Source organism: Diadema antillarum, unplaced genomic scaffold (genome assembly GCF_040938485.1).
Source record: "Diadema antillarum isolate AM-2024a unplaced genomic scaffold, OU_Dant_1.0 seq00000643_RagTag, whole genome shotgun sequence".
NCBI classification, from domain to species: Eukaryota; Metazoa; Echinodermata; class Echinoidea; order Diadematoida; family Diadematidae; genus Diadema; species Diadema antillarum.
This window is the reverse complement of record NW_027271557.1, coordinates 1202850-1217464: the sequence shown is the minus strand read 5'-3', so window position 1 is coordinate 1217464 and position 14615 is coordinate 1202850. Positions and strand designations below refer to the sequence as shown.

The following is a 14615-nucleotide window of genomic DNA, read 5'->3' as shown; positions in this document are numbered from 1 at the left end:
TGATAATCAAAATTTTTGACGATGATAACGATTACAAACCAGTGATTATGATAAATAATGATGACGATGAAAATGATGTTGGTGATAGTAATAGTCATCATGATAAATAATAGTAGTAGTAATAATGGTAATGATAATTAATGACAATGATGATGACGTTGATAATAATAATAATAATAATAATAATAATAATAATAATAATGATAATAATAATAATAATGATAATAATAATAATGCTAATGACAATAATGATAATTATGACAATAATATTAATATTGGTTATCACAAACACGATTGAATATAAGCAGTCATGATGTAAAATTGTTACAGTAATGATAAGTTTTACACTAAGGATAGTGATCATGTTGATAAATAGATTTTAGCAATGAGAACGAAAATAGTGTGCAGACCAAGAAGGCAAATTATATCATGCTATCTATGGGGTGTCCACCATTTTGCTCCTCCGTTGTGACAATCATAAAAAAGCCGACTTTCAAGGGCAGTATCCATCCATGCACTAGTGATTATAAAACCTGGCAGTAATGCTCTCATCTTTCTCGACAATGAAATCATTTTCTTTTTCTGTATTTTTCGCTCTCTCTCTCACTCCAGTGGATGGATATATTACAAATTCTTTTTTGCTCCCGCGTGATTACGTCGGCAAGAGCTAATCGCTAGCTTTCCAGACGTGCCCTTGTTATGATCTGCTGTGATAGATTGGTCCAGTTCTTTTCCCCTTCGAATCCATTTGCACTGATGACAACGCTAATAATATTCTGCTGCCCGCGAGCGTAATGTACCCTCATTTAAAATCCACGCGAATAAAGAATCTTTCCCGCCAAGAGAATTCTCCTTTCCTTTATCATATCTCGAATATCGAGCGCGTGTGGTTCGATGCGTCGCCCAATTATTATTATTTTTTTTTTTGCCTCCCATCTTTCTTTCTTTTTATGCATGAATGTCGAGTGAAATGAAGAGGCGAGCTTGAAAACTTAGAAGGTCACATCGGGTACATCTCGGAAGAAGTGGTTTTTTATTCACTCCGACAAGGGTCCCAAGCTGTCCTGAGCCTCGCCGAAATCTCGTTAGGAGCGGAATTTACTTACACCAATCACGGCAATGCCGTCTGAGATTGGCGGGGAGGAGGAGGGGGAGGAGGAGGTAATGGAAGAGGGGAAAGATCAAACAGATGGAGGAGGAGGAGAAGAAGAAGGTGGAGGAGGAGGAGGAAGTAATGGGAGAGAGGAAAGATCAAACAGATGGAGGAGAAAGAGGAGGAGGAGGAGAAGAAGAAGGTGGAGGAGGAGGAGGAAGAAATGGAGAGAGGAAAGATCAAACAGATGGAGGAGGATGAGGATGAGAAGGAGAAGGAGGAGGAGGAGGTAATGGAAGAGGGGAAAGATCAAACAGATGGAGGAGGAGAAGAAGGTGGTGGAGGAGGAGGAGGTAATGGAAGAGAGGAAAGATCAAAAGATGGAGGAGGAGAAGGAGGTAATAGAAGAGAGGAAAGATCAAAAAGAGGAGGAGGAGGAGGAAGACGTGGCGGCGGAGGTGGAGGGATAGGGGAAGAACATTTTGCTATATCAGGAAGATGAAAAGTCGCTCAAGGAGAATGAGATGAAGGCGGTATAGAGAAAGGAAAAAGGAAGATGAAGGTGATAAGAAGGAGCGAGGAGAGAGGGGGAGGCGGAGGGGAGGATGAAGAGGAGGAGGTGCAAGATGAGGAAGTGGATGTAAAGAAGGTGGAGGATAAGGGGAAGGCGTATGAGAAGAAGTAGTAGTAGTAGTAGAAGAAGAAGAAGAAGGAGAAATAATAGAAAGGTTAGCGGATTAATGTTGCTGTATGGAAGAGACTGAAAGGTGGAATAAGGAGCAGGACATGAGGAGACATGAGAAAGGGGAGGAGACTAAGAAAGAAAGAAAAGAAGATGATGATGAAGAGGAGCAATAGAACGTAATTAGGAATGTGGAGAAGACTGCTGAACAGGAGAAGATGATATGGGTAAAAAGAGGAGCAGATAAAAGTATGGGAGAGAGAAAGAGATTGAGAGATTGAATGAGAGAGGGGAGGATAAAAATGAGGAGTTGAATTAGAAAAAAAAAGAGAGAAGTGATATAGGATAAGATGAGTATGAAGAGGAGGATGGAAAGGAAAGAATTGAGGAAGAGTTGAGGAGATGGAGGCAGAGGAGGAAGAAGTGAAGATGACACATGCAGATGAAGATGAATTAAGAGTACTATATAGGAGCATGGTAGTAGTTCCATGATAGGAGTAAGACAACTTGGTGAGGAATAGGAAGAAGTAAAGGAATGAGGATGAAGATCATTGGAAGAGGAGGATGAGGATGAGGGCAGGGGGTGAGGTGATGGAGTACCAGTAAACGAGGAGGAGAACTGAATCAACCATGGAAGGGGGAACAAGAGAACCAAGGAGGACAGGGGGAGATGTACAAAGGAGAGAAAGGGTTAAAGGGATCGTATAGTTTTGGTTGAGACCTAATTTCAGGTTTCTAACATTTTTTGGGGGGGGTGAGATAATGAGAAATCTCTTATGAAATATGAAAGAGCATGTAATTCCATGAGGAATTCAACGTTTATTTGATGAAAATTGGTTTTGAAATGGCTGAGATATCCAAAAATAGAGCGATTCTAATAAAGTGTGGGACCCGCGTCTTTTATTAGGATCGCTTTCTTATACTTTGTTTTTGGATGTTTCAGTCTTTCCAAACCCTATTTTTATCAAATAAACTTTGAATTCCTCTTAAAATAGTATGCTCTGTACTATTTCATAAGTGTTTTCTTGGTATCTCGCAAAAAGTTAAAAGCCCAATTCTCATCTCCCGTGCACAAACACTGTACCATCCCTTTAATGAAAGTGAGGAATTAAGTTCTGGAGGGGGGGGGGGGGGGGGGGATAATACCGGGGAAGATGAAAATGTATTCTGGGAGATGCCATCTCGTGTTGGCGATGACAATAAGTCTCCGGACCAGAAAAGTGCGTTTGGCTTACAGCGGCTTTAGTGATACTGCTTTGAATTCATCAACATTCTCTTCAGGATGAGGGTGTAGTCATAAAAAAGAGAAGAAAATGCTCTCTTAACGTGACCAGCGGATGATGGCTATCCTATTTTTTTTGGGGGGGGTCGATATGCGAGATAACATGGGTTCCATTTTCTAATTATATACATTGCAGACATGAAATGGCATTACCAACACGTTTAGATCATGGTTTACTCTCAAATAATGTTTGACATGAGTTTTTGTTATGCTGCTGTATAATGCATGATGCGAAGAAGCATTTTTTTTTATTGCAATGCGAAATCGTTAGTCTCTATCTGAGTCTTGTAGATATATTCCCGGAAGCCGGAAGGCAAGACGTTCCAGAGATAGTTATTAGTGTTCTGTCGTGTTTTTTTTTTAATGAATGAAAGAGATGATGACTATCACTAAATGTGTGTGTGTGTGTGTGTGTGTGTGTGTGTGTGTGTGTGTGTGTGTGTGTTTGTGTGTGTGTGTTTGTGTGTAAGAGAGATTAGCACCGTTCATATCGTATGTATCGTGCATATCACAATCACATTTACCATCATTGAAAACGGACATAATTGATTTTGACAATCAATATATCATTCTTACAATCAAAGTCGTATGTGGTAATGTTTAATGACACCATTGTATGATACAAATGCTCTATTGACTGCTGCAAATGGCGGTTATAATCGCTTTTAATCATCAGAGATTTCAGAGATGTTTTAAAATGAACCGGTTACGTCGCATTTTTTTTTTATGATAACAGGTACATGGCATCTCGGTCACCGTGAGACTGTGGAAAAGAAAGGTCTTGAAGATAGCCTAGTCACTAAATAGTCGCATGTACCCAGCAGATTGGGCGAGACAGAGTTGTCGCGTGGCCGGAAATGCAATAGGAAATGGTGGAAATGAAGGCAAATACGTTGGGTTGGGCGGCGGAGGTATAGAACTAGCACTCAGAGGAAAGAAGATTTGATGTCTGTGCTTGATATCTCTTCCATTTGGTTCATTTCAATATGACGGCAGATCAAAGTGACTTCTCTAAATTACCATTGGACTGCGAAGCTCGTCGCCATTTCGGCAGTACCGTTGACTACAACTCTCTTTAACCCAGCCTTACAGGTTTTGAATCCATCCAATCATAGAATTTGCTGATTTGACTCGAAATACCATTCGTATAACACGGGAGAAATCAAACGTTCATTTGATTTGTTACGACGTCGTGAGGCACCGAACGTCAAGATGATAATATAAAAAATATCATATGTGGCTATTTTTTAGCAAGCATGATCCCAATTTTAGAATCCACAAATGGTATTCCGTGGAATGTACTAAATTGGCCCTACCTATAACTATGTGCAAAAACAACAACAAAACAATGAATATGAAATCCACTTGCCTTGTCATATGGAACACGTTACCTGAAAATTGTTCATTGGCTTCGAGCGCCTCTTTTTATTATGGTCAGGTAAATGTCACATGTGAAACACTCGTTCTAAAAGACGAACTATCAATAAGCCATATATGGCTTATTGATAGTTCAATATATATGACATTTTATGTCATATATGACATTTGTCGACCGATCCCAGACTTAATCTGTACTGAAGCTGAATCCTAGATTTCCTTGAAATGATCTCATATATCGTTAAATACATCCACACTTGAAATAAATGGAATCAGGTGTGTGACAATATAAATGTGTAGGTCTACATCGTGATTGCACATATTTATTATATACATGTACAATATTGTACACAAACGTCAATAGCTTAGATTATCTTTGTTGGATCATTGCATAGTGTAAAGACTGCCCATGTTTGTTTACAACAATCACGTTCATTTATGTGTGAATGCTTTTGTTTTGTTAATAGCTTTTTTTTTTTTTTTTGCACGGAGAAATGTAGCCTACTGCCCTACATATTTCTGGATACAAATGCTTTGCTTTCTATTAATCTCTCGTATATATTTGGATGCTATCTTCAGGCGTACTCTTGGCCCGCGCTACGACAGATATTCCAACCATCACGGTCTTTCGGGGCGACTCGGTCGAAGCCCCGTGCAGCTTCGAGGGCGCCGTCACCTCCATCGCCTGGAAGAAAGGCCCCGACCTGGCGACGGCGACCACGGTCGCGTCATTCGAAGGCGGCGTCGTCACCGGCAGCGACAACGATCGCATCACGATGCAGCCCGACCACTCGCTTGTGATCGATAACGTCGCTGTGTCCGACGAAGGGAGCTACTTCTGTCAAGTAGATCTAATATCCTTGGACGAACTCGTCATCGACGTCGACATCATAGTCGCAGGTGATCAACTTTGAATAACGTTTTATTAGAGCATTCGCCAGTGTCTGACAGGGTCGGGACTGCAGTAAAAAGAAACTGTTCGCCGCGTTCGAGTAAACTCCTGTAAAACGTATAGCAATCTAATAATGCGAACAGTGCTCCCTTTTGTGAGAACTCGATACATGTATTTCTCACTATTTCTATAAAAAATATAATCAAAGTAAACGGATGGTACAGTTTCGGTTGAAATGGGGCTTCAGGTTTCCAACTCTTTTTGATGATTATTAATTTTGTTGAGATAATGAGAAACCTCTTATGAAACATAAAAAAAAACACATTACTCTTAGAGGAATTCAAAGTTTATTCGATGAAAATTGGTTTTGAAATGACTGAGATATTGCATCCAAAACAAAGTGATCATAATAAAAAGTGAAACCCACCTTTCATTAAGACGGATTTGATTTTGTTTTGTTTTGTTTTGTTTTTTTTTTTTTGGGGGGGGGGGGATATCTCAGCCATTGCAAAACCGATTTCCATCAAATAAACTTTGAATTCCTCTTATAATAAATTGTATTCTTTTTAACAATTATTCCTAAAATGGTTTCCAATCCAAGTATCTCTCAAAAAGTTCAGAGCTAAATCCACATCTCAACCAATACTACACCATCCCTTTAGGGGATTATGCCATCATATCGATAAATATGTTCCGTTTGCTTAACCATTAATATTTATATAATATTGGATGGCCTTGAGATTAATACAAGGAAATATTGGACGAGCTATGCACAAATATTGGACGAGTCGAAGACGAGTCCAATATTTTGCTTAGCGAGTCCAATATTTCCTTGTATTAATCGAAAATAGGACATTCAATATCATCATTATTATCCTACAGAGGATTTTAGCAAAGAATGTTTTCACTTTGGCCTACCCTTTCTGTCTCCGACTCCGAGTGCTGTTCCTACTGTGTAGTGATCCCGACATGGGGTATGGAAAATGTACACTCTTCAGTGCAAGTTAATCCACTTCAGTCTCTGATAAAACAGTGATCTATGTATCCAAGGTAGCCGTCATGTTACTGCTAGACCGAGATCTAGCTAATTTAGACCAGAATTAGATGTATTTGTATCCGAGATCTGAGAAACAATTCACGTCACATCTACCGTAGATCGTGAAAGATCGAATTAGGCTACTACTACCACAACTAGTCCTACTGTGCTGTATATAACGTACTTGTACACACGTACGTACATGTACAGTAACTGTAATATGCATATCGCGCATGCAAATGCAAGCGCAGCGGCGGCGGCCGGCTACATTATATCGCGCGCGGGCTATCTAGTTTAGCGCTGAGCATGCAGAGCTGCAGATCAATCGTCGCCTTGCGCCTGCATGCACAAAAAAATGCAACTTGTTTTCATCAAACCTAAATTTAACTTCCTGTTATGAAAGTGATATTTTGAAAAATTGTGTGAAAAACAATTTCAACTTATTGATATATGAAATTTGTTTGTATAAACACAGAATTTTAGAAGAAACGATATTCTAGTTAATTCGTGATTGACCAATCACAGACGTTTTTACTTCTTATTTCAGGTCATCTCGTATATATCTCAACCAATCACGGTGCAGTTTATAAAAACTTTGGGGAATCCCCCTCTTGCCCTCCAATATTTTAAATATTGGTCGCCTCGGCAAAAAATATTGGTCGAGTTCAACAAACTTTTTAAGTGGGTTGGAGGTTATGAGGTGCGTCGACAAAATAACACTTGTATTTGGGCTCTAAAAATCCTCTAAGGATAATAATGTCTAATATCTAACATCATTAAACATTAGTATACAAATAGTGAATGGTCACGAGTGCAATGGTACGAGATTTCGCACGAGGTGAAAGATAGAGGCGCTCTATTCAACGAGGCGAAGCCGAGTTGAATAGTGCGCCTCATCTTTCACCGAGTGCGAAATCTCGTTCCATTGCACGAGTAAAGACCATACACTATTCGATTTATACAACGTCCAAGTAGATCTTTTTGGTCTAAGTAGGCCTAGAAGTATATATATGTATGAAAAATATAGCCATACTTACATGTGGATCCACTGCGATTCTCTTTCTGGCTTGTGCAATCAGTGTAGATACAGTAATCACAGCTATACTAGCGCTCATACACGTACACTAGCACTACGTAGGAATACGTACGCGCATGCATGTACCGCACACGTACACTGCGCTAGCTGCATGCGATCCTCAATATGCAACACACAGTACACGCAGTACCGTACAATTTCTCGAGCCGTGGAATAGAACGAAAAAATCGAACCAAGTTGCACGCAAAAATAGAACCAAAATTGCACGGCGCGTTGAATGGAGTACTTATTGAATATCACGTCACCAACAATCCTCCAATCAAATTACAAGGATCTACTTGGACGTTGTATAATATATGCAATGATTATTATTCAGCGATTCATCAATTCTTCCTCATAATTAATTGTGTCGTTGTCTTTCTTTTGTAGTGTCTCCCGAAGAGCCGTATCCTACACTCACGATCTCCACGCCAAACCCTCTCCCATCCACCAACTCTTCCTGCCAGCTCACCGTAGCACCAAACGCTCCCGTCGAACTCTCTTGCCGAGCGATTAACTTCAGGCCGTCGATTCGGCTGGAATGGCGCATAGGCGGCGAGAGGGTCGCCGGATCCGAGCTGAAGTTTTCGGACAACAGCGACGGGACAATGAACGTGTACGGTGACCACGAATTCCCCATGGGCACTTCCAGAGTGACCGTGGAATGCGCGGCCGTAGGGGAGGCCGTTCCAGATGGGAGCGGAGTCACGGCAATGCTGGTATGCCCTGGGGAGGGTTCGCAGGGTGAGTCTTTACACCACAGTGATGTTAAAGGAACTCTTATTATTATAATGGAAAATGTATCTTGACTTGTGTTGATTCCTGATACTCTCAAACATCACATGTGGCCAAAAGAATGTATGTGTCATAGTATGGTCTATAATATTTATAAACTATTTTTCTTCAGATTATTGATAAACACACACACGAAAAGCCTTCCACAACAAGATTCTGTCAATGCATCATCTGCCAATCATTTCTTCTTTTTTTGTAGTCACACCCAAGTAATAAGGAGAAAATAGTAGAAATATTATCATAAAATGCGTGTATGGGGTACATAATAATTTAAATAGTATTTGTGTATGTTTGGGATGATCAGGGTTTAATGAATCAATCCAAGTCAAAGTACTTATGCGTTGCATAATGATTCCTGCAGGGGCGTTTCCAGGAATTCCATTAAAAAAAAAGGGGGGCGGGGCTGGGGTGGGAGGGTGCTACGCACTAACTCCCTTTTTGTTTACTTCTTTTATTTTAACAAAAAATAAGGGGGGGGGGGTGGCGCCCGATGCGCCCCCGCCTGGATCCGCCACTGTGACCTGTTAACTGGTACAAAGTAGGTCGTACAACTCTGTAGCGGTGGTCAACGCACAGCGGGAGGATTGTAATGAAATTATTACGTGTACAACAAGGGCTCGGAAACCACAATCAATGTATAGATTTTGACGGGGATGGCGCTATGTTGAATTTTCCACGAGGTGCGAGCAGCCATCATTGCTACCAGGGAACCGTTTGTGAGGAAACATTCTTCCATTTCACTGTTCTGGTTATCTAAATAATTTACCTATTAATGTTTAGACTTCATTTGAGTTTTGTTTCTCGATGTTCATCGCTGAAATCAGAAAATGCAGCTTTGATTTCTTGAACCGTCCTCTCATCTACAGGTGGAGGAACAAACACAACAATGGTAGTCATAATCGTAATCGCCGTCCTCATCTTCGTCGTCGTCGTCGTCGGTCTGGTCGTGTGGATTCGTTCATGTAAGTAGATGACTGTCGACCCAGTTGACAAAATTTCACGACAGTATGAAACAGAATGCAGAATAATTTGTGCTGTGCGCGTATTAAACGCAGTTTTGCCATAAGCATCCCATTGTTATTGTTGGTATGTCGATTTTGCCACGTTTCGCAAAATAAAATGCGCGGTTGCGTGTTGGGCCTCTTACACAGTCCTCATTGTTATCACTCAAATTTGGAAGTAGATTGGAATCACCTCGGCCTATGTAAACTCAGCCATATTTTGTGGCTTAGATTTTTGTTCTTTACGTGGTGTTATCGCGAGGATATTTTCAGTAAGCCTTACAGACGCATTCTTTTTAATGCACTCGGCTAGAGATGTTAACTGTCCTGTCGATCATTGCTATGACCATTGAAATACATGTGTCTCATTTTGGTTCATTTTATATCTTTCATTTCAGGCTTGTTCCGATACTGCGGCATACAGATTGTGACGTAACATGATTAATACTACGTGTTTCTTTTTTGTTTCAGTGCTGAAAGACACCATGGTACGATCCAACTATTCGAAAACGGTCAGCGCAGACGGTAAGAACAGATTTTACAAACGTTGAAGAAATACAGAAGTACTTGTCGAGATACATATGCAGATTGCTAGACAAGAATACAAGATGTAGGGTAGAGAATAAGATCTCAGATAATTTTTGTGGATTAGATTCGACACTTTTATGGATGTAAAATCATGAATCTTCTGCAAAATAGGAAAGTCTATTATTTTGCCGTCAGACATGTAACTCCGTATTAAAGTATAAGTTCCATGGAATTCATTTTGATAAGGAAATGTTGTTATGAACAATCGGGAAATGCATATACATGTACAACAATATTTGTGATTGTGTGAATTTGTACCATGTGACATTCATTTATATCGTTATAGTTCACGGTTGTGTACTATACTTTCTTGCATGGAGAGTCCCATGCTTAACAAATTAGGAATGAGCTAAATACTTAGCCTAGACAAACCAATCTTATAAATACACATTATTTGCTATAACAAATGATACACTCTCTTTCATGCACTATTCTAACCAATATACACTGGATGCGTAATTAATCCTTCTAAATATTCTAAGTCACATTGACCTTCGGTATCTGTGAAATCAAACTGCACTAATTGGGCTAATTATGCGCAAGTGATGCGTGTGATCAAGTTTGGTGTATAGTCAGGGTCATGTACTGTGTTATATGATACATATTAGAGAGAGATAGATAGATGAATACATGTATACTCTTATATAGGAAGAGCAAAACGAGCTAAATCCATTCCTGTTAAGTTGAGATACAATGTATTTGTTATTAAAGCCGCTAATAAGAACAGAAAATAAGAAAATACGCTATTTTTCAATCATAACTGCTAGAATATTCCTTGTTGCAAGTGAGGTATTACTGGAAAGGTTAAATGTCCTGTTTACCTTTTGGAACAGTGATTTTAAACATTAAACATTAAATGCATATGTGTAGGCCTGTTGTACCACAAAACATCCTATCATATAAAATTGTCGTGATAAAGCCTAGAATATAAGGAAATATCTGTATTTTTCTCCATAAACCATAACTGTTGACGGTTAAGTCTGGAAATATTTTTATTATAACTATTGTTCGCAGTTTGTAACAATACTTAACATCAATTTTACCGATTCAAATTTTTACAGTGGTTGTTTCTATAACTAACTCAAATTTAAGAACTATTTTAAAGCACTAATGCTGTCTTTTTTTTTTTTTTTCATCTGCAAATGGTAAATTATGCCTTTAGATTATGCTCTATCTGATGATGGACTTACTTTGAAATGTATGAAAATGGCGCTTGGACCAGTTTGCAATAAAATATTCTTTTTGTTACAGACGACACGCCGTCACGGTCGCGGATGTCTAATTTTTGTCACATCTGCTGTGCGGCATGTTGCCCGTGTCTGACGCCCAACGCTTCGTCACCGTACGCCGAGACTCGCGGCGGCAAGAAATCATCACGCAACAGGGACGAACCGGACAGAAAACCAAGAGCGCCCTCAGCGGGTAAAATGCAAATTTCCTTCAAACCCGTTTGACATTTTCTTCAAAACACAAGGGTCGATACTCCCCTCAAGTTTTCTTCCTTTTCCCATAGTTGAGGAAAAGATAAGAATAATAAGTAAATAAAGTAGCGGTCTAGTTGATGTAAAGCCACTTTTATGGGTATCTTTAAATCTTTTTTCTTAGGCTGTTTGGAGTAATTACAAAGGGACCGGTGTGCCTTGTCATTAAAGGGTGTGTACAGTTCTGGTTGAAGTGAGGATTTAGCTTTTAATGTTTTGCGAGATATTCAGAAACCACTCTATGAGATGTCAAAGAGCATGTAATTCTAAGGGGTATCAAAAGTTTATTCGATGGAAATCGGTTTTGAAATGGCTGAGATATCCAAAAACAACGTGAAACAAAGAGATCCTAATAAAAGGCATGGCCTATCGCCTTTTATTATTATCACTTTTCTGGATATCTCAGCCATTCGAAAACCAATTTTCATCAAATAAACGTTGAATCCTTCTTGAAATTGCATGCTCTTTCATTCATAAGAGGTTTCTCATTATCTCACGTATAGGAATGTTCAAAACATGAATACCCTCCTCAACCAGTACTGTACAGCCCATTGAACATGTTTTCTTTGAAAGAAGTGGAAAAAGCCACTCCCATTTTATTGTTGACTTTAATGAAAAAGGTTAAACAGATTGAACTGACTTGCAGAACTCAAGACTAGAAAGTTTGAGATTCTTAATAGGTCGATTATGTCTCCATTAATCAGCAGTGCTAATCATTTTCGCATAGGAGCACAGTTTCACCATAATATCCCTTCCCCCTTCTCATGCCCCTTTACAGGGGATCGCTGGACTGCCATGAACCCCTCCCCCTCTTTCCCTCCCCCTCTTCCCCTCCCCCTCTTCCCCCTCCCCCCTCCCCCCTCCCTTAGCACGGTGTGGTACTTTCTGTAATCGCATGAAGTGCATAGTAACATGTAGATGCCTACACTGGAGTACTAAGTACATCAATGGAACATAAATCTCACTTCTTCCTTTAATTTTGTGTTGTCGCCCTCAGCGTTGAAAGCGCGGATACAAAAGAACCGCAAGAAGCAAGAAAATGCAGCGGCGGCCAACGCGGACAAGACGACGGTACCGTCTGACAGAACACAGGAGGACGCCTCTATGCTCGGTAAGAAGCAAAGTCATTTTCTCATTCAGGACAATCTGATCTTCTTTGTCTTCTTCATCCCCTTCTTCTTCATCTCCTCCTCCTCATCCTCCTCCTCCTCCTCCCCTTCTTCTTCTTCTTCTTCTTCTTCTTCTTTTTCTTCTTCTTCTTCTTTTTCTTCTTCTTCTTCTTCTCCTGCATCGTACAAACATTACTAGTCACACATCGTTTTTCAAAATCCTTGATCGAAGATATCTCATTGTTGATTACGAGTTTCATCTCATGTTGACAAGGAAAATGCATGTGTTAGGCCTACAAAGAAATTTATGTCAGCTCATATCTTGAGACGGTTATGATGATATACCTCTGTTGTTTCACTAATTTGTTATTGGTCCTTGTAGAAGCAGCGTCCAACCCCGCACAGACTAACCAGAAGCCACCGGGCGCGCGACCCAAGACCAGACCAGCTGACGATGTCACGGTGCAAGTCAGGTGACAGAAAGCACAGACGCATAGTATATACACACAAGTACAGACACAAAAGTGCGCTGAGAAGCAGTTTTTACACAGGCACACACACCTCTACCTGCATTTTAACAGATACATGATAATTTTGTAGTGACCACTGTCGTGTGACATGTGATATATATTGTATGAAAACTATGAGTCGTCCATTCTCGCTTTTTGCCTTCAAGCCGTTTTCCCCATAGTATTAATTAGATAACCACTGTCCACCATATTGTAGGCAAATGAAGAAACAAAAGACAAAGAAAAAGTACAGTACAAGGTGGAAAGACACCTTTCGTAGCGTTACCGTTTTTCGCTCATTGTGCTTTGTTGGTAATTTTGCGAGTTTGTCATTATGTGGTTACGTTGTGACTGTTAGATCAGTAATGAGAAATTATCACTGCTTTTGAGTTCATTTAATTTGTTATTTTGGCATGAAAAACTTACAGATAAAGGAGCATCTCTTGATATCTTGTTTTATGTTGTTGCGTTTTTTAATATTTTTCTATTCATATATTATTATGTTATTGTTATTATTATCATTATTATTATTATTAGTATTATTAGTATTGTTACTAATTAATTAAATTATATATATATATATATATATATATATATATATATATATATTCTTTTTTTTTTTGCAGGGACCCACAAGATCCTCAGTCGGACAGATGGAATGAAGGAGCAGAAAAGGACGAGGCTGAAACCGGCTTTTGAAAATAAGGGGCGTGGCTTTCGAACGGAAGGCGTGGCTCCCGATCGAAAGAGGTGGTGCTCTCGATTTGCCTTGACACAGGAAGTTGCTTTCGGAGAAGCCACGGATCGATGCTGTATCGCTCATTGGCCGAATTTGACCTTTCGACTAACTGTCGATTTTCAGCAGGGGAAACCGACACGACGCATAGGTGTCTCGAATGATACACATCGCAAATCGTGAATTTCATGGTGTTGTTGGAAGCTTTTGTTTATGCACTCTCCATCATCACGTAGTGTATACTCCTTAACATGTTTTGATAATTACTTTCTGCAACAAGAGGATAAAAAGAGGGTACGTTGTAAAGTGACGTGACGAAAAGGGATGGTATGGCGTCAAGTAATTTAGAAACAGATAGTATGTTTTTTACCGTTGTACTTTTATTACCAGTTTCTATTCCAGTGATATACTTCGGTGTATTTTCTTTATCCTCCAAATGTAGTCTAGTGAATACAACATACGATTCACGCGCCAACATGTTAACCTGAGACGCACCTCCTAGTTTCTCGATGCTCGTTTCATCCACCAAGGACGTAATGTCATTGTGTTGGCCGCTGGTGCCAGTTGTTTGTTTATTTTTATGCCTGGTAAGCGTGAAATTCAAATTAAGAATATCATTTACAAAGACACAAAATTCCTTGAAAATTTATGAGCGGATTTTGATGAAATTTTCAGGAAAGTTCCATAGTAGATAGACGAAATAATCTGGCGATGACCACGAGGCGGATCTAGGTTTATATCTCTTTTGGACGTTCGTGTGACCCTGTCGTCATGGTGGAGGTTTGCGCTCTCCGAGTGCGTGTATTTTTTTTTACCGCTTAAAACTCCTACAATTCCATGAAAAATAGCATGTGTACTCAAAAGCTTTAGAATCTATTACAAGCCTACTTAGTTACTCTGGTCTTTCTGACGTGAACGTTGACGAAAATTCGTGATACCATGTAAAACAGGACCAAAAA

At 39.7% G+C, this 14615-nt stretch overlaps 1 protein-coding gene across 1 annotated transcript; it reads left to right on the top strand.

The window, feature by feature from the left end:
* The first annotated feature begins 3868 nt into the window (after positions 1-3868).
* On the top strand, positions 3869-12888 carry LOC139736388 (uncharacterized). The gene is made up of 8 exons (XM_071647143.1): positions 3869-3968; positions 5014-5334; positions 7828-8181; positions 9099-9194; positions 9705-9758; positions 11073-11243; positions 12300-12413; positions 12794-12888. Exons 1-8 carry the CDS (start codon positions 3869-3871, stop codon positions 12886-12888), a joined length of 1305 nt encoding a protein of 434 aa, XP_071503244.1.
* Positions 12889-14615: the final 1727 nt, after the last annotated feature.

Bases quoted from the DNA above. Each gene is read 5' to 3' on its own strand.
- LOC139736388 (XM_071647143.1), top strand. From the start codon at position 3,869: ATGTACCCAGCAGATTGGGCGAGACAGAGTTGTCGCGTGGCCGGAAAT. The intron at 8,182-9,098 runs GTGAGTCTTTAC...TCTCATCTACAG, and splicing joins CCCTGGGGAGGGTTCGCAGG to GTGGAGGAACAAACACAACA. The intron at 12,414-12,793 runs GTAAGAAGCAAA...TGGTCCTTGTAG, and splicing joins GGAGGACGCCTCTATGCTCG to AAGCAGCGTCCAACCCCGCA.